Source organism: Notolepis coatsorum, assembly GCF_963971535.1.
Source record: "Notolepis coatsorum genome assembly, chromosome: 8".
NCBI classification, from domain to species: domain Eukaryota; kingdom Metazoa; phylum Chordata; class Actinopteri; order Aulopiformes; family Paralepididae; genus Notolepis; species Notolepis coatsorum.
The window spans coordinates 51,843,415-51,866,192 of record NC_140172.1 but is presented as its reverse complement, the minus strand read 5'-3'; the positions used below and the strand labels follow the sequence as shown (position 1 = coordinate 51,866,192).

General features: G+C 40.1%; 1 protein-coding gene across 1 annotated transcript in view; it reads right to left on the bottom strand.

Annotated features, from left to right (window-relative positions):
* LOC311232985 (kin of IRRE-like protein 3) overlaps positions 1-22,778 on the bottom strand; it is a gene marked incomplete at its 3' end in the record, with an annotated part of 534,465 nt that overhangs the window by 190,486 nt on the left and 321,201 nt on the right. Inside the window, exon 3 of the mRNA XM_084319831.1 lies at positions 19,461-19,610. Within this exon, the coding sequence (XP_084175957.1) occupies positions 19,461-19,610 (150 nt within the window). The remainder of the gene's footprint in view (positions 1-19,460; positions 19,611-22,778) is intronic.

Sequence of the window (22,778 nt, the reverse complement as noted above, 5' to 3'; positions counted from 1 at the left end):
GGAGATAAGGGACCATTTGTTTCACGGCTCTGGCTGTAGAATTCTGAGGGGCCCTGAGTTAACCAACGCACAGACAGACAGAAGGCATATTATCATCTCTTCTTCATCAACGCATGTCCTGAATGTCCCAAGAAGGACACCCAAAACCATTCCCGAATATTGTATACTGGGGATCAGAGCTCAAACTAAAAAGCCTAATGCATATAGCAATCGTATCTAACAGCACCTAACTAACGTTATCCTCAGTATTGATGAGATTACCTAATACAAATTCAAGAAAGTCAGAACATTGTTTATGGATTGTGTGTCCCTTTTGACGTAACAAGCAGATACACATGTCAACCTATATAGCTAATTGTATCTTCCGTGGCTTGTAACCATGGCTGAAGCAAAATGGCAGCCAATAATTCTTCTACATGGCACAGGAAGCTTTTGCCGCTTTCGCTGTTATTCCTACATTCATTTTTAAATCATCGGTGCCATAGATGACATTCCGTCACTAGATGTCGTAATAGAACACAAGCCTGTCATTCAACCAATTAGGTGTATTCCACATGGGGAAATGGGAAGTAGGGAGGGGATACATGCCTGCAACATGTAAACAACAACATTAATTTTGGTTCAATTCATGAATCAATATTTCTTTGCTGGGATAAGCAATACTTTTATTCTCCACCTTTCTAAAAGCTCTGTGGATGTATTCTTTGTTAATGATTACTCTATACAAATGTATTAAAATAATAAAAATGTATAATAAATAAATATAAATGAATATATATATATATATATATATATATATATATATATATATATATATATATATATATATATATATATATATATATATATATATATATATATACAGTATATAAATCATTATACATTTTCTTCATCAAACCCAGAGGTGCAGTTTGGTGAGAAGGCTCTGGATATAATGTGCAAGGTCTGTAGAGGAGCCAACAGAAGACAGTGTTCCCATCCTTCCACTGTCTGATTGATCTTTTATTACTCAGCACAGATACTGATTAGCAGGGGAACAGAGGCTAAGCCGTGACAAATGAGTGACACTAATAACCGCTAAGCTGCTGCGGGGAGGAAAAGAGAAATCCCTTTTTGCTCTCGATAGCACTGGTTAAATCAGCGCCAAGGTTTATCTGTATGTTTGTCAGCGTCTTTTATCTGTGCCTGCGCACAAATTAACGTGTATAGAGTCAAGACGGGGTTATAGGTTCATGTTTTATTATGGGAGAATTTCATTGTCTTGTTGATCTGAACTGGTAATTTACTTTCATCCACTGATAACTTATTTTCAAAGTCAGGATGAATTGAGTTTGCACAGCTTCAGCATAATCCTCACCATAGGGCTTGATACAGTTATCGTGCAATAGGGCTGACCCCAATTAGTCGAATAGTCGACTACTAATCGATCGAAAGCAGCTGTAGTCGACTGCCAACCTCTTAGTCGAATGCAAAACAATTAAATAAAAAGTATTTATAATAATCATTTTGTTTTGTTTTGTTTTATTCTTTTAAAAAGCAAAGAGGTCTAGAAGTGTGGCTAACACTAATGGCACACATACCAGCGAGGCTAACTGCCTAAGAAAACAGGCACAGAGGCACTGAAAGAGGATTTCACCTGTCAATCAATCAATCAATCAATCAATCAATCAATCAATCAATCAATGTAAAAGCAGTTTGTTCTTGGCATCAAATCTCTTCTTATCACTTCCTCATATATGCATTATTTGAAGGATAAGACCAGTGTAAATATTTTTTACCTTATTGTCAACTTAACCTACAGTGTAAAAAAAGAAGACAGTAAAAAAACTATAAATGTCTGGCAGCAACGGTTGCCAAATACTTACTGTCAAATTACAGTCAAATCAAATACATTTACAGATTACAATCTTTATTTAATGGTTCATATGTACTGTATTTGTATGGCATTTACACTTAAAGTAGAAAAACAAAAGTAATCTGTAAAATAATACAGTGAATTTCCCGTTTTTTTTACAGTCTATGAAAAGAGCTTGCAACACTCCTGCCCTGTCAAGGCAGACCGCAGTAACTTCCAAACAGTGAAACTGAGAAAAATGGCTTTAAAGTTTTTTGACTTGCCATCCAAATTGTGTTATAGGTAGATAGATGATAGTACCCAGATTTAACATGTATTAATGAAGTAATCTTTAGGCATACAAAAATATGAGGTAATTATTTTAATTACCGGTAACCCCAAAAAAGCAGATACTGCACTCTGCTGCACGATTTCCTTAAATAATTATACAGGCAAAGTGCAGTAACTTCAAATAGAATTTTGTTTTCCCTCCAGCTTTCATAACTTAACCTAGCCATTTTATTTGGATCATCGTCATTCCAATATATTCAGGTGTTAAATTTCATTTTCAAAATGGCTAGGTTAAGTTATCAAAGCTGGAGGGAAAACAACATTGTATTTGAAGTTACTGCACTTTGCCTGTACATTACCTGTATAATTATTTAAGGAAATCGTGCAGCAGAGTGCAGTATCTGCTTTTTTGGGGTTAATTAAAATAATTATGTCATATTTTTGTATGCCTAAAGATTACTTCATTAATACATGTTAAATCTGGGTACTATCATCTATCTACCTATAACACATTTTGGATGGCAAGTCAAAACACTTTAAAGCCATTTTTCACTGTTTGGAAGTTACTGCGGTCTGCCTGGGTTTTGAGTGTGATTTTGTAGTTACTGCAGTTTTTAAAACCCAATATCTCCAAAACTGAGCGACATTAACATCTGAAACTTGGTCACAAGATAAAACATTTATTGACAACGTCAATTTCACTCATAACTCAACTTTTTTCGAGTTACTGCGGTTAGCCTTGACAGGGTTCTCTCCTACCCTCAGAGCTCTTAACACTCCTCCTACTCTCTCCTACCCTCAGAGCTCTCAACACTCCTCCTACTCTCTCCTACCCTCAGAGCTCTCAACCAGGAAGCCATGCGTGCCCATTGGATTCTAAAGTCGTTAAATAGAGCTTGCGAACACATATTTCCAGTTTTAAACATCACATTATGTGGAGAGTAGAGAAAAAGTAGAGAGCTGCTCTTTGCCTTGATAAGGCTGACAGGTGGGTACAAGAGTATGTCAACACAGTACAATGAAAATCGTGTTTTTTTTTCAATTTTGGTATGTTGACATAAAATGTCCCAAAATGTTAGAGCTCTTTGATATCTCTCCCCCCTGAATATTAGCAACACAATCAATCCATTTCAGATATCCAATCTGCTTCCTCTGAAATATCGCATAATACACACAGGTTACTCTGATTGGCCCATGATTCACATTATATTGTAGCTGCTTTGATTGGCCCATCAGTTTGAGAGGACTTGGCAGAGGAGCAGTAAGATAGATATTTTCCATTATTAATCCGTTTGGGGAAATTCAGGTGTCACAGAAGGAGGGAAGGTGCAGGTATATAGAAATTACAATAAAATATAGATAATACAAATAAGTTGAAAAACAAGATAAAATATGATTAAAGAAATCGGGTGAGACATATGTATACTCTATCTATGATAATAACATACTGCACCAGAGTCTGTGCAGGGTTAAATCAAAACAAGGTGTTCTAACAGTTATCCAGTTCTCCAGCCGTTAGTTCTCCAGCTGTTGGCAGCAGTGACTCAAAACCATGGTATAATTCAGATAAATAGATGTATAACACACATGAACAGTCATGTACATTATAAATTAATATAACCATACATATAACCATATAGTATCAACCACGGGTTTAACACTACAAAATAAATGTTTTATTGGGGACTGACTCAATTTCCCTGGGACTACACTACATTGAAAACCTATTTACATCACTGTGTATGTCTTCATTAGCAACCAAATACTTTAATACTTTAAGCTTTATGCTTCCAAAAGCCCAACTGGCAATTACCTAATAGTCCCATGGTTGACCCTCATTGGACCACTGACCAGTGTCCAGGCTGGATGCAAAGGTTCTCAGTCTGCTTGACTGTGGAGGCACATGGCGTGTGTGCCTACTATAAATTATGTGTGCATATATACGCATGTATGTATGTATATGTATGAGACGGGGAGGATTTCCAAGGATCTAATTAGCCTGAGCGGTTTTTCCAGCTACCTGCTCCATCTCATGCGTTATTCAACACACCCGGTGTCTGTGAGGCCAGAGGATTACTCTGACACACTCCAATGGGTCAGGGGTCATAGGTCCCCGTACAGAGGCCAGTCTCCTCCCAGTGATATAGCACAGAGGCACTGGGGCCCTGGGCCTGTATTACTTTAATGACAGTTCTCTGGCTTTGTCTGTGGTCGTGAGCTAGTGAGGTTTTACGATATACTATATACAGATGAAGCCATGAATTGTCATTGGGCCACCGTTTGGGCACCGTATTAACGGTAACAATAACCAGCAGGGGCGCTCGAATACAGCTGGTGACAACGTGCCCGACGTGCCTGCTCTCTGTTCATTCAGGAGGAGCTCCACGCTCGAGAAAGGGAGAGAGAGAATTAGAGAGAATGAGAGAGAATGGACAAAATGCACTGCAATGTTGTGTTCTGACCACATGTTTTGGCTAAAATACATAGTATTGTATTGTATGCCTCGTTTTATAAAATGTTCTTTGGGCGCAAGCGATTGATAACTGTCAACGTTGAAACGGCACAAGCTCTCATTTATTTATTTTTTAAGTGGCCGCTTTTATTATGAAATTCGTGGCCACATCCGCCTCTGTGCTTGACTTGTTCAAGTGTTCAACTTGACCGACCACTGCCCGTGTCTGAGACCATACCGTTTGCATCGATTCCCTGGCCGTGCAGACGACCAAGATATTCGCCAGAAGTGGATTAAGAATACCAACCGAAAGGACTTTGTTCCCACTAAAAACAGCACGGTAGGTTTTGTCAGTCGACAATCTCACAATGGCTAATGTTAGCATACAGCTGCCTAGCCAGCTGTCTAGCCTTAACATGGTGAAAACACGTCTTTAAGCTAACGTGCAGTTCTGCGGTGGTCGCACATAATAAATTAACTCATCTGTTAAAGTTAGATTGATTTATAAATGTGTAACTATCTACATGGGTGAAGATCCAGAAAGCCTTGTGCGAGAATATGTGGTATGTACATGAATCAGTGCTTATTTATTTTCTCATTGGGGCTTTAAGGCAATTGAGAATGTATCTCAGTATCAAATCACAATACACAAAAATGAAGATGTCTTTTAATATCTAGTATGATTTATGTATTGTGACAATAATATTGTATTGAGAGCTATCTGGTGTATTTCTAACATAATCATATGTTATTGCTGATATTTCCAAGCACGTTTTTTTGCATTGGCTTATTTTAGTTGAATCAACAAGTTGAAACAAACTTGTTTCCCCAGTAAATGGCAGCGAATAAGCTCCAATCTGTGCATTGATGTGATTTAACAAATTAGAGTCTTATCAGGATTGTTAGTGCAAATGTACTCAACGTTGTACTCAAATTAATGTACATAATGCATTGTTCAGGAGGCCATAGGAATAATGTATGTATAAATTGAATAACTGAGTGGTTCAGTATTCTCCTTTAAAGGGGTAGTTCACATTTTTGGACCCCTCGCCCTACTCATCAATGATGTTGTTGATTTGTAGAGTCGTTTCTACAATCCATGCATCTCCTCATACTTGCACACAAACCACAAACCAATGCAAAGTCAAAGGGGTCAAGCTACTGACTGACTGTACACGCTGACTGAAGAAGACAACTGAAATCTACTCAACAGTGCAACACAAGGTATTTCAGTTGTCTTATCAGCTTGTTTTCATCGTCAGGCTATGAATGTTCGTTTTCTTTGCCTTAAACTCAAACTATGGTTCCTTTAATTGTCAAAGCCCTCGACAACAGTTGATTGTGATTACATCAGAGGAAGGTTCAAAGGTTCTACTACTGAAGACATTTCCAAGATGACATCAGATTAGGCTTTTCATTCAAGTCTACCTATCCTGACAAGACACTCTGGCATGTATGTAAAAGGCACTCAGAGAATTCAGGAAGTTATCATGTATAAATAAACTATAAATTAAATCATGCCTTGAGAAGAAAACACCCTGACTGGCCATATATACTATGGATTACTATGATGTAGTAGGGATACATTCATGATAGTCTGACTCACAGGATGTAGACTGTGGGTATAAGCATGCCATGTCGGAGTTCTCCACCCCTTCCGCTATATCTGCGACACTATTTTGGAAAGGCACCGTCGCTGCATCCTGTGGCTTAGTGCTGCCCGGGACGATTGTGATTGGTTTAAAGAAATACAAACAAGCCAGAGTGTCTGTTAAACCAATCTTTGCATAAGTCGCATATTAATGTCATAAAAGTATAATAAATGCTTAATGTACAAACGACAGAAAGAGGTCAGGCATAGTTTATGAGTAGTGACTTTTATTTATCAGATTCAAGTCTGTTAAATCAATCTTTGCATAAATCACATCTTGCAAGCACCATTAACACATTCCCCGCCAAACACGTTGTACGACGGGTTTGCTGATCATGCGAATTCCGCCAATCCACGGCGTACAACGTTATTGAGATCATATTTCTAGACACACATCCGTGTATATGGATCACTGCCATAACTCAATAATCGATATGATTTGGGCGTTTATTGCGCCATACAAACCGGAAATGGATCTAGTCGATCGACGTCAAATAAGTGGGATCTTTTTCCTCCAGTCTCATCGGCGCACGGTAAGAGGACAGTAACGTTACTTTCAGCTTGATTGTTTATTATTATTAATGCAAACCGCTCTGATCAATATATCACCCATACTACATAAAGCATTTACTGACGATCACGGAATTATAAACGACCCCCCCCCCTTTCATCCGCGCATGATGAGTCATAACGTTTAGGATCGTATTCAGTTGGATTTTTTAATATCTTGTGTATCGCAAATAAACTGCAATTGATAATCTATATTATGCGTTTAGGCCTATAACTAGTGTTCTAGGAATTACTGCATAAAAACGATAAAAACATACTTATATTCTAGACGGTATTTTCGTATGAATATATGAATGAAAAAGTATAACGTTTCTACATCCTGAACGATCGATAATCGATGTTGAATGGGCCATAGTAATGTCAATTTAGTTATAAGTTATAGCCCTGCAAAGAAGGTGAACATCTCCATAGGCTTAGACTGGTGGCAGTGATCATACATTGATGGATATAAGCGTGGCAGTTAATGTGTTAAGGTAGTGTAGTTTCAGTACCCATGTAAATATAATAATACACACCAGTATACTTTTCAGGTTCCAGCCCTTTACGTTTACAAATTGCAGTTCAACATGCTATGTAACAGAATATAATTTGTAAACAATATTTCAAGCTAGAGCTAGTTTTTACTAGTACAGTACTACTAATGATATTCGGTTCAGCCAGACCCCTCTCCAGTGTTGGCACAGTGCTAACATGGTGTGGCGAGAGGTATCACTACGTGAGACTAGCGTTGGGGACGTTGGCCAATCTACAATCACAAATGTTTATTGTATGTTTTTATACTGTATGTACTGTATGTGCTGGCACCAAGACAAATCCCAATCAACCATGTGTTGAAATGGCAATACCGTTTTCTATTCTATTCATTTACACTACTAAGAAGTGCTTCTACTTTATTCACCTGCAGTCTTTTTGAGAGTATCTCAGACTTATCTTTAGCTGTTGAATGCAGGGGAGCATAATGAAGAGTGGCTCACAATATCACTGATAGCCTGTTCAGAGCCTATTGTACTCCATTTTATAGTCTGACATTGATTGATTGGTCGGATATATCTAACGTTAATATCACGTTAACAATCTAATGGCTAGCAAGCTCACCTGTGACATACAGTGCAAAATACAAGAGTACAATCTTAGTAAACTTTTATGAAAACAATACACAAGTTGGAACAAAGTTTTGAACGTTTTATTAGTTAGTTTATTTACTGTCTCTCGAGTTTCAATGCATAATCCAGACATAGTTGCATTCCAGATCCACCCTGTTGTTGACATGTCCTTAATTATTTGAAAACATAACGTTACTGAAATGAATAAGGAATGCAAATATGTTCGCTAGCGACAATTTTTGGAAGTAAAAGAAAACAGCTTTTTGCATGACAGAGAAATGCAATTTCACAGAGAGAATATGTCTGGTGGCAATATTATATACTCTATTATAGCTTACTTGAATGAACAAGTCTCCCTCCCCACTTTACTGGCATATTTTCAATTCACAATAAACAAGTCTCTCTCAGTCTCGCGCCGTCCCAACGTTGACAGTGGCTCGCCAGTTACAGTATCAACACAAAGGCACAGTGATGAGGAAGTCAGCAGACGGCCGCCAGTCGACTTTGCGCCTCCTGGCAGCATAAAACAGAACAGCAGCTTGGTTTCCTAATGAATTCCAATGACGTGAGATCACCGTGCGCTCGTCGCGGCAAAATGGTTAGGAAAACGAATGGCTCCATCTGTAGCTGCAAATATAACGTGTTGCTTGTGAAGGAGGGAAGAAGGTAAGTAAAGTCCCTCTCCCCAAAGTCATCAACCAGATATTGGAAAGCTCTAAACCCTGCCTAGCTCTAAATCTTTTCTTGATCCTACAATCACAACTCCTTGAGATACGTCAGTTATTGTGTTTGGTATCCATGACCACTGAGCACTTTTAGACAGTAGGGCTCTGCTTTCTTTTCAGCCAGTTGATGCATGGCTCTTAACAGCGACAATGACAACAAAGCCAACAATATATTCATAATATATATTATAACTAGAGTTCAAGGGCGTCAGGTGGCGTAACGGAGATTGCGTTCGTCACCAACCCCGGAGCGGCTGGATTCGCCTGTTCGAATCCAGCTCACAGCTCCGGGGTTGTCACCAGCTTGGCTGGCCGTTCACACTAATACAATTGGCAGTATTAGAGGGTGGGAGAAGCTGGCGGGGTGGGTCCGGGTCGTTGTAAACAGCGACTCCTACAGTTCGGTCGGGGCGCCTGCTAAGCGCGGATAGGATCTAAGTGGGATAGTGTGATCCTTCCACAAGCTACGCCCTCTCAGTGAGAATCCGCGCTGCCAGGTGAAAATAAGCGGTTGATTGGCTGGACGTGTGTCGGAGGAAACACGTGGTAGCCTCCACTCTCCCAGACCGACTGTGGGGGGTAAGTGCGCAGCGACCAGGAAGGAGATTGGGAATTGGCATAACGACTAACATTGGGATGGGAGAAAATCGGAGGAAAAAGGAGGGGGAAAAAGATCAATAAAAAAATAACTAGAGTTCAAATTCATACAAATGAATCCGTCCAGCACACCTGCTTCAACTAGAAGCAACTGCAAGGCCTATTATTGCCTATTATTATAGGCCTACCACCCACCTCACAGTCAGCTGTTTGCAGTGTTTCCAGCTTGTTTGAAAAAATATATATATATATTTCCTATATCATGATACAGTCGTTTATAGTTCATGGAAGAAAGGCTGATAACAGCTTTCTCTGGGTTTCCCAACTCACAGAGAAACAGATCATAGACCACTGCACTTCCGCGTTACATTGAGCTCATGGAGGAGAGAGCGGGGGGATAAAATTAATGAATGTGGATGAGAGCCTCGACATTAAGTGGTTGTTGCTACGGCTGTGGGGGTGCTGGAGACACAATCCAATATATTTGTATATGCCTGAGTCTCCTGAACACGGCACGACCAATCCCAAGTCAATCGGCACTTTCTCGGCCGAGCTATAGTCTCACCTACTCCGAACTACGCATGTGCAGATTGATAGACCTACACTCCGTGGGCAATCTGCGCATGCATAGTTCGGGAGTGCTGATTGACTTGGGATTGGTCGTGCCGTGTTCAGGAGACTTAGGCGTATAAAATATATTGGATCATGTCTCCAGCACCCCCACAGCCGTAGCAACAAGCAATAATACTGACATTGTTGGAGTTTAAGATAATAAAATGGATCATTATTAAAATTCAGCTGTTGTAGCACATGAAATGGATATGTTTATGACATTGACATATTTGGGATACCTGCCAATGTCATTAAAGCAAAAAAAAAAACTACAACATTCAATTCACCATCACCATAGAAGGATGTGGGGGCAAGACATATCCATCCAACGGAACCTGCCTACATTATTTCCGTGAAGGCCCTCAAGCAGCCACTGCTCCGGTCCGTCTCCTCACATGATGCTGCTGTGGGTGAGAACGGCCCTTTAGGCTCCCTATAGCAATAGATCATTGTTACTGGGTTATTATTTTTGACCCCTCTTAGCCAATCAGATTAGTTAGCGATCATACTACCGCAAACAAGCGAAGAAGTAATGTTTTTTCACGTGGGAGACTTGGAACGAGTCATCTTATCAATAGAATATTAGTACAGTTTGCGACTAGGTACTTTTGATTACCGAAATATACTTTTTTTTGTATATTATGTATGCAATGGCAGCTTGATACTTATATTTATACTTCCCACTGGAGGCTCTGCGAAGCATTCATCTTTCAGCAGCAAACAGGCAGTGTGAATGCTGTCCTTCATAATGACTATGGTGAGAGCTGGTGCTTCGCCCTCTTGGCGTGGAAAATTACTTATATACTTATAGAGCAATGCTTCATTCGGTTAGAATGGGCACTGGTGCCCTCTCCTTTTTAGAAGCCATTGTGGATGAATAGCAATAAGATAATGAAGATCATTATTCCTAACTGAACTGAAATGCATCCAAAAAATATTATATTACAGTAAATGTGGGAAAATGCTGATTTTACACATTTCCCAGGCTGTATGCACATTCAGGTGGGTAAATGTGCGATTTTCTTAGGCCAGTCTGCTAATAAGGCTATAACACAGTGAACATATGGTTTACATACTGAATCTGATAAAATTGTCCACATCTTTTTATACACATTTGTTAATAAACCTACCTTAACCCTGACCTTAACCTCACTGGAGACGTCACACATAACCCTAACCTAAAAACAGAGATCACTTGCTGAAATACAGCAAACACTTGTTCATTGATATCGTAACAATCATTTCAATTATTCATCAAAAACTATACAGTATTATGTACACTCACAATGGCCACAGTGTTACAATCCACCCGGACTCTCCTCTCATCCATGGTCCTATACTCCCACCTACTGGACAACTGCCCGCACTGTCTCTGCTTGTTGCCCTTCACCTGTGTCTTGTATTGTCATTAACCCTTAGGCTGAGGTTACACCTTTCGTATCATCTTCGTATTGTTTTCTTATACGCATCGCCGCGTATAGCCGCGACGTCATGCGCCTCGAGTCACACTTTCGTTTTTTTTTCGTTTTTGTCAGCCAAGCACACTGATGTAGTACACTGCCAAAGCAGTAGGTGGCAGTAGGTGGCAAACATGAAGGCAATTTCAACCAATCAGAACGAATGTGCCAATACACTTCCTGGTGGAAGCTCCACCAAAGAAAATGTCAATAAGGCAGCCTATGCCGCGCCACCATCTTGTTTACTCAATGCAGCAATAATTTTCCAGCAAAGCCTAATAAAAGTGCAATAAACAAAACGGATACATTCACTGTGTGTTCTGCTTGTCATTTGTTGATGAAACAAAACTAACATCAACACAAGTGACCACCAAGAGCGGATAGTTTTAGTCTAAAAAACGCTCGGTAGCATTGTTAGCTGCATGCTAACGTCAATGGAGTATGCCATTATAACAATATAGCATTGTGGCTAGAAGCTAACGTTAGCTCACGCTACTTAGCCAGCATCAAAACTGATGATATCGCGAGCTATCAGTAGTTAGATAACATTAGAGACAACGCTGTGTGTATTAAACAAAGGTGAATAGATGACTGGGCCATTTTGTTTAATGCTTCTTAAGTTGAAAGAGGAACTCTGAGCTAACAGGGTCTGAATCCTGATAGCTCACGTTAGCCAGCTGCTCATGCCATCGGTAATGCTAGCAGAATGAATGGATGTAAACTTTATTTAACATATTGCATATGGGTACAATACAATACGGCTCAATACAAACAATTGTTAAGGGAATGCAGACTGTTGTAGCTTGGACTGGGGTCCTTATAACAATAACTTGACAACACATGGTAGCTGAAGCTATTTGGGACACGGAGCTCTGTCCCAAACACACACACACACACACACTCTGCTGTCACCGGAAGGGCACGCAGATGGTATCTACTGCGCATGGGCGTTTTCGCAACAACGGCTAGCGTGCTGACTACACGCTGTTTGTCGACTCGTTTTTTTGCGTATCTCCAAACGCAAACACAATTTTGCGTTTCAGCCGTATCCACAAAAAAACGCCAAAAAACGCGTTTCTGTGTAGATAGGACATGAAACGTCGTCAAAAACGTATAAAAAAACGCCAGGAATACACTAGTCTAACCATAGCCTTAGTGTACTCCCCGTCATGTTGCCCATTCCTGTATACCTATTACCTGCTGTTTCCCTTGTCTGGTCTAGTCTCCAGTGTGTGTGTGTGTGTGTGTGTGTGTGTGTGTGTGTGTGTGTGTGTGTGTGTGTGTGTGTGTGTGTGTGTGTGTGTGTGTGTGTGTGTGTGTGTGTGTGTGTGTGTGTGTGTGTGTGTGTGTGTGTGTGTGTGTGTGTGTGTGTGTGTGTGTGTGTGTGTGTATTTGTTATCAGTCCTGTCTTGTTTTAGTGTGTCACTGTAGTCTGTCTATGTTTCCTTCCCAGGTGTCTCTCATTTCAATCAGTATGTGTATAAAAGTTGTGCCTCCCCTGCCCCCATTGTAGATGCATTACTCTGTTACTCTGTTACCCTGGTTCTATATCCTGTCGCTCATGAGTAGTGTGTTCTCTGTAATCATTGTGTCCTGTCATTCGTGAAGTTATCCCCTGTATCCTGTGTATCCTGTGTATCCTCTGTATCCTGTCACCATTGTGGTTTTCCAAGTAAACTCCTTTGTATCACACCCTGCCATGCCTGCTCTCTACTCGCCTCTGTTCTGCTTTTTGGTCCAACACACCTCACACCCCTAACACACGGGTGGTACTTAACCTCTTAACCTCTTAAAGGTCCCATGCATAATAAATGGCCTTTTCCAGTGTTTAGCATTATTTCCTAGCAATTGGGGATTATATCAATGTGGTCTTTGTCGTTAATTATCATATTGACTCATCAGTCTAGTCTCGAGTTCACGATATCTTCCCTCACTCAACTAAGCTGTTCTGATTTCACTCGCAATGCGACGTAGCCAATAGCTGATCTGCAGTAACGTCCCCTCTATGGTTGTAGCGCATAGTGTAACCTGACACTTCCTCAAACAGGTTTTGACAGAGAGGCAGATAATGAGCGAGAGAGAGAGAGGGACCGGCGGGACCGTGCAGAAGTGTGTGTAAAAATGTGTGTGCGCCATCTCTCTCCCTCGTCGGAGCATTTACACACAAACTTGACTGCGTGTGTGTCAGGGACGGATCTCTCCTCTCTCTCCCTCGTCAGAGCATTTACACACACTTGACTGTGTTAGGATATCAATCCACCCCAAGTCCTTAGATTGATTTTAGTATGAACCAGCTGACCAGATATTCAAGCGACAAAGCTGTATTTCAAACAGAGTTTTTAGTGTCGATCACACAGAGAAGAGAATACTCACCCTCCACGGGGCTCAGCCTCTCACAGAATGAAGACACACATGACATTTATACCCCTCGTGGACAAAGGAAGAGAAGGGAGGGGTGTGTTTGCGTGTGTGTGTGTGCCTGTGCCATGCGTGTGTATGTATGTGTGTGTGTGCTTGTCTGTGTGTGTGTGTGTGTCTGTGCGTGTGTATGTATGTGTGTGTGTGCTTGTCTGTGTGTGTGTGTGTGTGTCTGTGAGACACATGAGACACATGGTAGCATGTGAGCTATAGCATGTGAGCTGTCGTCATGCTGATCAGGACAAGAGCTAATTGAGAGAGTGGCTCCATTGACCGGCCTGCGACCAGGCACTAGGCACAGGGAGGTCGCAGGGCCAAAATAGAGAAAGAGTGTGTGTGTGTGTGTAGGGAGGCCTGTTTCCTGTAGGGAGAGAGTAGAGCCATATGGAATCCGCGATCACGGAATCGCGGACGGAATCGCGGAATTGAGCAATAAAAATGGAATCCACTATAAAAAAATTAAATTACTTTTTTTTTTTTTTTTACTTTTTTTTTTATGTTGTGGGACTTGTACAGCACTTTGTTCAACTTTGTCAGTGCTGTAAAGTTTAAACCTTTTAAAATCTTAGACAAACAAAACACTTTGCTTTCATGAAATATTGTAAGCCGTCATTTGAGGCTTTATAAAAGCAGCACAATGAACACAAATCTGTCAGTGCCGAGTCCGACCTCATCTTAAATAACAAACAGCATTGCTTGCTGTAGTTAACAAAGAGAGGCAGAGTTGATTTTGCAAAAATATATATCATTTTTTATTTTCTTTTAAATAATAAAATTTTATTTTCATATTCGAATCCCATGCCCATCGAACGAAGCTTCGAAGCTTCAAAGTATTTAAGACGGCCCTATTAACACTTTGACTGCCGGGACCCGTCTTTAGACGTCTTTGCTGGCCATGCTAAAGTTGCCGGAGGACGCGTTACGTCGTCCTTATATCAATATTTCAAAAATCTGCGATCGGATTCATATGTCCCCTCCGCTGGCCTGAGATCCACCAGCAGGACCCACTGAGCTCTCTGGCGGTTCAGGAGCGCCATCTGGTGGCCGATCGGCGCAATCGCCAAACAGGATGTTGAATAGAGGTTGTCATGACGACCGTAGTACTTCCGGGCGCTCGCGATAGGTCATGGGACTCTGGCTCGTCACGCTACACGGTGATCGATTGGCAATAACTTGATAAACAACATGATTTGGACGTATATACCATTATACAAGCTGGAAATGGACCGGGTAAAAATATATCCCATAATGATAAGATTTCTACTCGACGATGATCGCCCAACGGCGCGCGGAGACTGGGGTGAGTTTCAGCGTGTAACGTTACCGTCTTCGATACTAACTGCTATTATCAACATTTGACCCACATTAGATGATTGGTATAACGCTGCCCACGGAATTATAAACGCCCCCTCGCCCATCCGGTCAACATCAGATGACGTGTAGTAACTTCTAGAAGTACGTCTAGTTGGAATTTTTTATATCGCGCTGATTGCCATCAAACTGTATTTCATCATCAATATAATGCATTTGGGGCTATATATCACGTTCTGGAGAAAGCTGCAGAAAGAGATGAAAACATACTTATACATTAGACCATACTTTACTATGAATATGTGAATGAAAAAGTTTAACGTTGCTACACAATGAACAATACATATAGGACTTTGAATGGGCCCTAATAATGGCAATGTAGCAATAGAATTTAAAAAGTTATAGCCCTGCAAAGAAGGGGACTTTCTCCATAGACAAATAGCGCTGGCAATCTATGGTATATCATGAATTTAACCTTAGGCAGCCAAAGTGTTAAATGGACTGTTAAATCTTATTAAATTGTGGACATTTATTCATTCCCACTTATTAGACACTATTTCTGATGGTAAAATGAGCGTACAAAGCAAAATACAGAATTCTGAAATATTAAAACGGAAAAAACGGAATTTGGAAAAAAATTAAATGGAATTTGGAAAAAAATTAAACAGATTTCATATGGCTCTAGGAGAGAGGCACGAGACGCCAGGCCCCATGAGGGTGCAGCCAGGGCTCAACCAGAGGAGCTTTAGATATAATATATTACCAGACATTAATGAACTGATGAACCTATCAACTTAAGATATTCACCATCAATGAACCAAAAAACCTATCAACTGCGTGTGTGTCGGGGACACATCTCTCCCTTCTTTCTCTCTCTCTCTCTCTCTCTCTCTCTCTCTCTCTCTCTCTCTCTCTCTCTCTCTCTCTCTCTCTCTCTCTCTCGCTTGCTCGTTCTCTCTCTCGCTCTCTGTCGTATTTATCACGCTGTGTGGGTGACTGTCAAAGCGCATATGGAAACCTGAGGCTGAAAAATTATGCTTTTGAGTACTTCATTAGAAATATAAAACAATGCATTCTTTTTTTTTAAACCTTACAGATATCTTCCATAGACTCACAGGAATTGTGTAAAGTTGCCCAAATAGTGCAAGGAATAGCAATGCATGTCCCCTTAAAGCCCGGAGCCCTATTTTCTGAAAATTCGCCTAAAATACATACCTAAGTAAATGGAATATTGCTCCACTTCTACAAGGTCCATTTACATGTTCTTGGTATCTAGGGACATATATGGACCTCAGTGAATGTATTCCCAGTGTCATAAATATTGTGTCTATTACTAGGCTTGCTTAAATTGTGATGAAACAAAGGAGGATATGAATTATGATATTTTTTTGCATCTTTGACAGTGAATAACACCATGCTAAAAATGACCAGACATGAAAAAATGCCACTGGTCTCGTGCAGTACCTTCTTGAGATCACGTGTACAATGAATCTAAGGAAATCAATAAAGGGAAGATGATTAAACATAAGGTTTTGAAGATACAGTACTGAATTCTCCCATCCGGACCAATGCAATTTGAAATAGTATGATAGAATATAGAATAGCAGGCTTATAAATTACGTTATTATAGCCAATTCGCACATTTATGGATTGTGCCAAAGCTTATCTTTCAAATGCCCGAGTTCAATTTGGATTTAGTATCACCAGGCGTGCATAAGAACATATAATGAAATCTACTGTATGTACAGTACGTTTTTTATTCTGGCCAGAGTGCCGCCATTTTGAAACACATTTAAAATATGATTGTTGCTTCATGCTAAAAATAGGGAAGATAAACTAACTGCACTTGAATATATGTCAATAACGTTACGTTTTGTGGTTTATTATCCAGAGTAATAAGAGATATAACAAATTCATATATAAGTAATTTGCTTGAAGCCCCATAGAGGCCTTTGGGAAGTGTCGTTCTGTAAAATTCCAACACTCATTGATAGCTCTTGGTGTCCTCTTAAAAATGGCGTAAAGAAAACTACAATTCCCATCGCTAAATCTTTCAAAATGGTTGACTTTCGCGATCAAAACAGCACAAAAACGAATACTAAAATCGCACTAATAACACTTTAACCTATTGGTAAACTAACATATTGATGATAATATACATTATAACTGCTGTTGTGACATGGTGATGATGTTTATACTTGAATTCGTTTGAGAAAAAAAAGGGACATTTTGTCAGTCTGGAGAGGTTGATTTATGACGTGATGTCATTTGCGGTCCGCCGACGGAAGACCGCGGAAGAGGTTAACTAGCCATATTTAGCCGTGTCATACCGTGGTGAATATGAATATAGTTTTAGAGTGATCCTGTCTAATCCCAGAAAACTACGATATACAGTCAAATGTGATTTTCATTAAAAGCGTTGCCGTTTCTCACCTGTACACGCTACTATTTCCAAATCAAATATATAATATAGGTATTATGTTTCATCATGAATGCATGAAAGGGTGGGGGGGTCGTTTTTTGATGCTTTGATCATCACCAACGGCATACGTTGTGGAGTAACGTTACACACACATGTTGCGATCTAGGTGAAGTCATGGTTGGATCACAGCAGGATTGATATCATATGGTCCGTACCTTCACTAGGATGTACCCCAAAAAGAATATTCGAATTGTCTGATTGCGAGTCCAAGTACCGGTATCCATCGTGTCACCAACATAATCCACCACAACAGATGCATCGGAGGCATTTGACGCTTCTCAATGGGATCGGGATGCCCGCCCGCCTCGCCCGACAAAGAAAAGTGGGACCGGAGACATTTGATCGACACACAGGCCAAGATATAATGTTTCAAAGGGTGCTCGATACTGCCACCTGGGTGGATGCGGCCGGTATTGCACTTTTGCATTCTCAGGATGATTCCCCATGTTAACCCCCCGAGTCTGTGTGCCTGTAATGAATGGATATATCGAATGAAAGAAATAACGATGCAAACCCGACTATACTCGGGTCTGGCGCTGAGCGGTCGGCGAGATAACCCGACTATCATCGGGTCTGGCGTCCAAAGAGTTAAAATCATTGGTAAACAAACGTAGTGCTGAAAATATACACTTTGACTGCTGTTTTGACAGGGTTAGGGTCTTTACTCTTGGCTACATTTGAAAAAGAAACACAACATCAATTAATAGGGACTGTATTGATCTATTTATGATGTGAAATTAATCTTGATCGGGCTTAAGGGGTTAAAAGGATACAGCTGTGGAGTGTTTTCCTCCCACATTTACCGACCTGACAGCGAATGGACATGTAGGAAATCACTGTCTTCCCATATTTACTGTAAAGACTCTTTTCTACGACCATCATATCTACATGTTGTCGGCGTTGACACCCAGTTAATTTTTTTGTCCAGCTGCACGTAGGTCTTGCTGTGGCTGGTTTGTCAAGGTGTAATACTGTGTTACCCAGAGATCCCCCCCCCCCCCCCCCCCCAACCTTAAAGCAGGCACGCTCTCAGCCACCTGCCCCCATCCCCCTACTCCCGGGCAGCATTGCCAAGGAAAGTGACAGGCAAAGATTGACTGTGACAGTGTACATACATTAACTCTATTACCTTACTCTTGGGTCCATGCCGGTGGCTTTGTGAGCATTTTTCCCCCCCAAAGCAACCTGATTTGTCTGGGATTAAATGTCAGCCTAATGGCCAAATGATTTGTCTCCTCCACCTTCCAATCGGGAGGGGAAAAAAACAAAAAAAAACAAATGGTACCCTTCTTATATATAATTAATCATTTTAATGGACCCCAATCGCCAGCATCATAATTCTCCCCCTCCGCCTAAGCAACCCCCCCCCCCTTCTAAGTAGCCAGTTTAAGATTAGTGGGCAGAATTGCAGCTAACGAGGGTTTGGAGCAGGGGTGGAGGGATAATGAACTGATACCACTGGAATATATCATGCTTTAAACAAGGAGGGGGTGAATCGATAATGGTAATCACAGTGCTCTCCCTTGGCCCATGGGCTGCAGCTTTGGGTTTTGTGAATCGCAAGGTTCTCCCTGATTGATTCCAAACCCAAAAGACAGGCTGATGGAGTACAGATCAGGAGAGGATTTATTTTTTGTATCATTAAATTAGTCCGTCAATTAAAATTTGTATCACTAATTTATCTTTCCCGCATTGATTAATATTCTGCCTCCCCCTCTAACATTATTATTTTTATATATTTTTTCATAGACCTTTATCACTCTGTAAGCACAGTGGGGCTTCTTGCAAGTGCAAACACCATTTTGGTTTCCCCAAATAAACTAAACGAATGCTCCTGAGCGTTTGAGACCTGGGGAAACGGCTGCAGATGAGAGCTGTGACATTGTGTGGAAGTGTTTCTATTCAAACCGGTGTCAACAGTTGAGTGAGGCAGGAAGTGTAGACCGAGGTCCCTTACCCAGCACGGTAAGACGGGCGGGTCGTGATCTGATAGCTGCCTGGATGCCCTGGCACTCGAAAAATGCGTCGTCTTGCATCTCTGTCCTCTGGATCAGGAGGTGGTACTCCCCTTTACTATGATCGCCGACAATATCGTATCGCGGGTAGCCTGTAACACATAAGTTGGAGTACACATTGTTAGTCATTCATTCAATCTTTATTTATACTCGATAATACACTGAGTAATTAAACTAATTTACAGTGCTGTCGAGATGTTACATTCACAAGTGTCACAGTGCGTTCATAAATATAACAAACAATCACAATAATAAGAGCACATTTTAAAATACATAAAAAAAAATAAGAAATAGCTACAAATTAAAACAGAGGTAATCATTTTAAAACAATTACATATTGTGGTGACCTGATTGGTCATTAAGGTTCTAAACCGACCAATAGACACTAGAGTGTCTAGTTTCAGTGTTTCCTGCAGGGTATTACATGATGTACTGTAGGGGCAGAAAAGCCAAAAGCAGATCTACCAAATTCAGTACAAACAAGTTCATGTTCAGTTTACAATCCAGTGCAAACAAAAAACTGGATTGTGTACAACCAGTGGCGGACTCTTGTTTGAAGGGCAGGGGCGAAAAGAAAAAAAGGGCACCTACTGCACAACATGGGACCCCATCAGTGAGCAAAAAGCTATGATGCGTCATGTATGGTGAAATAGTCTTCATCCTTGATTAAGATTAACATTAGAACAACATAGACAATCCAGATTAATAGTATAACCACACCTCTATGATAAAAACACACAGGGAACAATACACCTTTCAAATGTTTATTTCACCTTATTGTTTGAAAAGTAAATTATCATGGTGTTTGAAAAGTGGATTTATTTGAATTGCCAGGTCCTAAAACCAACGCTTTAAGGAGATATTTTATTTTTAGAGCATTAACTATTTGGAATAACCTGCCTCAAAACCTCTGCTGCATTTACAGTAGATACACTTTTTTAAATAATCTTAAATTGTATTTAACACTGTAAAATAAATTTTATTTTTTTCTGTGCTTGCATGTAATTTTAGCCATCTTAATTGTTAGTTTCATTATGCATTGTGTGTTGAGTACCGACTTGTAATCATTTTGTTTTTGCAATAATAATTGTTTTTGTATGTTTTTTTTGTGTGGACCCCAGGAAGACTAGCTGGTTGCTATGGCACCAGCTAATGGGGATCCTTAATTAAATAAAAAATCATGGTGTTTGAAAAGTAGATTATCGTGTTTGAAGGCCTGCCCTAAACCATTGCTGCAGTGGTACATTTCTCAATGCTAAAGATATCAGTGAGGAATATAAATATTTGCGAAAAAATATTTTAATATGGTCTGGGTTGAAAAATAGTGAATCTATTCTTTAAAAGCTATTTACAACATATATTTTGCAGGATATAAAACAGTTTAACAGTTAAAGTTAATTCGAGTGCAGTTGAGCTTCTTCCTTTCTCTCTCCTATAACTCTCATTCTCTCCTCCCCTTCTCTCCTCATGTCCTCTCCTCCTGCCCTCTGCTTCTCTCCTCCTATACTCCCCTTCTCTCCTCCTGTAATCTCCTCTTGTACTCCCCTTCTCTCCTCCTGTCCTCTCCTTCTCTCCTCATGTCCTCTCCTCTCCTTCTCTCATCCTGTCCTCTCCTTCTCTCCTCTATCTCTCCCTCTCTCTCTCTCCCTCCCCCCTCTCTATCTTCCCCTTATTCTCTCCATTAAACTTAATATATTGTACCTGCATGGATACTGGCTGGATCAGTGGGATATTTTAATGGCAACAGGAGAGCATTCAAGTTATTTGTTGTTGTGTCATTTGAATCATTTCTCTCCCTATCATCATTTTCATCATCACTTTCTTTAGCATCTCCATGACCATCTTCATCATCATTTCTCTCAATAGAATCATCTGCATTTTCTCTTTCCTCCACTTCTTCATAATTTCTCTCCATAGAATCATCTGCATTTTCTCTTTCCTCCACTTCTTCACCATCTCTCTTCCTGATATCATCATTTCCCTCTTGGATATCTCCATCTTCATTGTCTGTACGGTCTTTATCTAAGGTGGAGCAAATAATATTTGTTTTATAATAGTAATATAATTGTACTGTATATATTATTCGTACTGTAGCCTACAATGTTATAATTGTATTATAAAATAATATGTCATATAGCACTACCACCACTAGCCCTCTTGCCTTGATTGGAATACAAAGGATATGGTTGGTCAATTTAAATGTTTAAGATACATTTTTCTGTCCAAAATAAGCATTATTTACCATGTTAGCACCAGATTCTCAGTTATAATCCAAACTATGGCTCTGTGAGACAAGCTTGTACACAAATACATACCTGTATCCTTATCTCCTCCCTTACTAGTGTTGCTTTGGACCCAATTTTTCAAAGAGAAGCTGCCTCTTGCAGCATTTTTCAGCTACTTTTTAATATTCTTCCGATTTCTTTCTCTCGTTGGCATTCTGTAATCATAGAATATAGGCCAATGCTAAACCCACTTTTACGTTTACTACCACTCTAAGTTAGCATTCAAAAGCAATTCACACTGAACTTTAAAGTGCTATGGGTATATTTTGTGCAAATAGTCCTAAAGTAATTTGTACACTTTATTTCTAAATTGAGAACACAGGTTAGCATAGAATCAGCTAAGCAATGTACCTGTTTAGTTAGCTAGCTACAGTAGCCTAGGCTAAAACATACTGCCATCAATAAAAGCACTTGCAGTGTACATACATTAGTATTTAGTAGGGATGTCCGATATTATCGGCCGACCAATATTATCGGCCTATATCGGCAGTAAAATGTGATATCGGAAAATATCGGTATCGGTTTAAAAAAAGAAAAAAACAATAACAATATTTGTTATATATATATCCAGTGACATTATTAGTTACCTGAAATTATTCAGTTTTTTGGGGGGGGGAAACCCTGCATATATCGGTATCGGTTGATATCGGTTGATATCGGTATCGGAAATTAAGAGTTGGACAATATCGGAATATCGGTATCGGTAAAAAAGCCAATATCGAGCATCCCTAGTATTTAGTAATGCATAATTGGTCAAACAAACTCAATCTTTGCAACTTCAAAGAAAGCTTGATGTATTACCTACCTCACACACAGCAGTATGATGCAGGGTTACAGCTCAGACTGCATTAAGCCCTCTGGCATCTGAACATTCAAGAGGGGATGTGTCTAAAACTGAAAACTTAAATGGATGGAATATTGTAGTGACGGGGCTGCTCAGAGTTGTAGCTAACACTTTTGCATGACATTATTTAA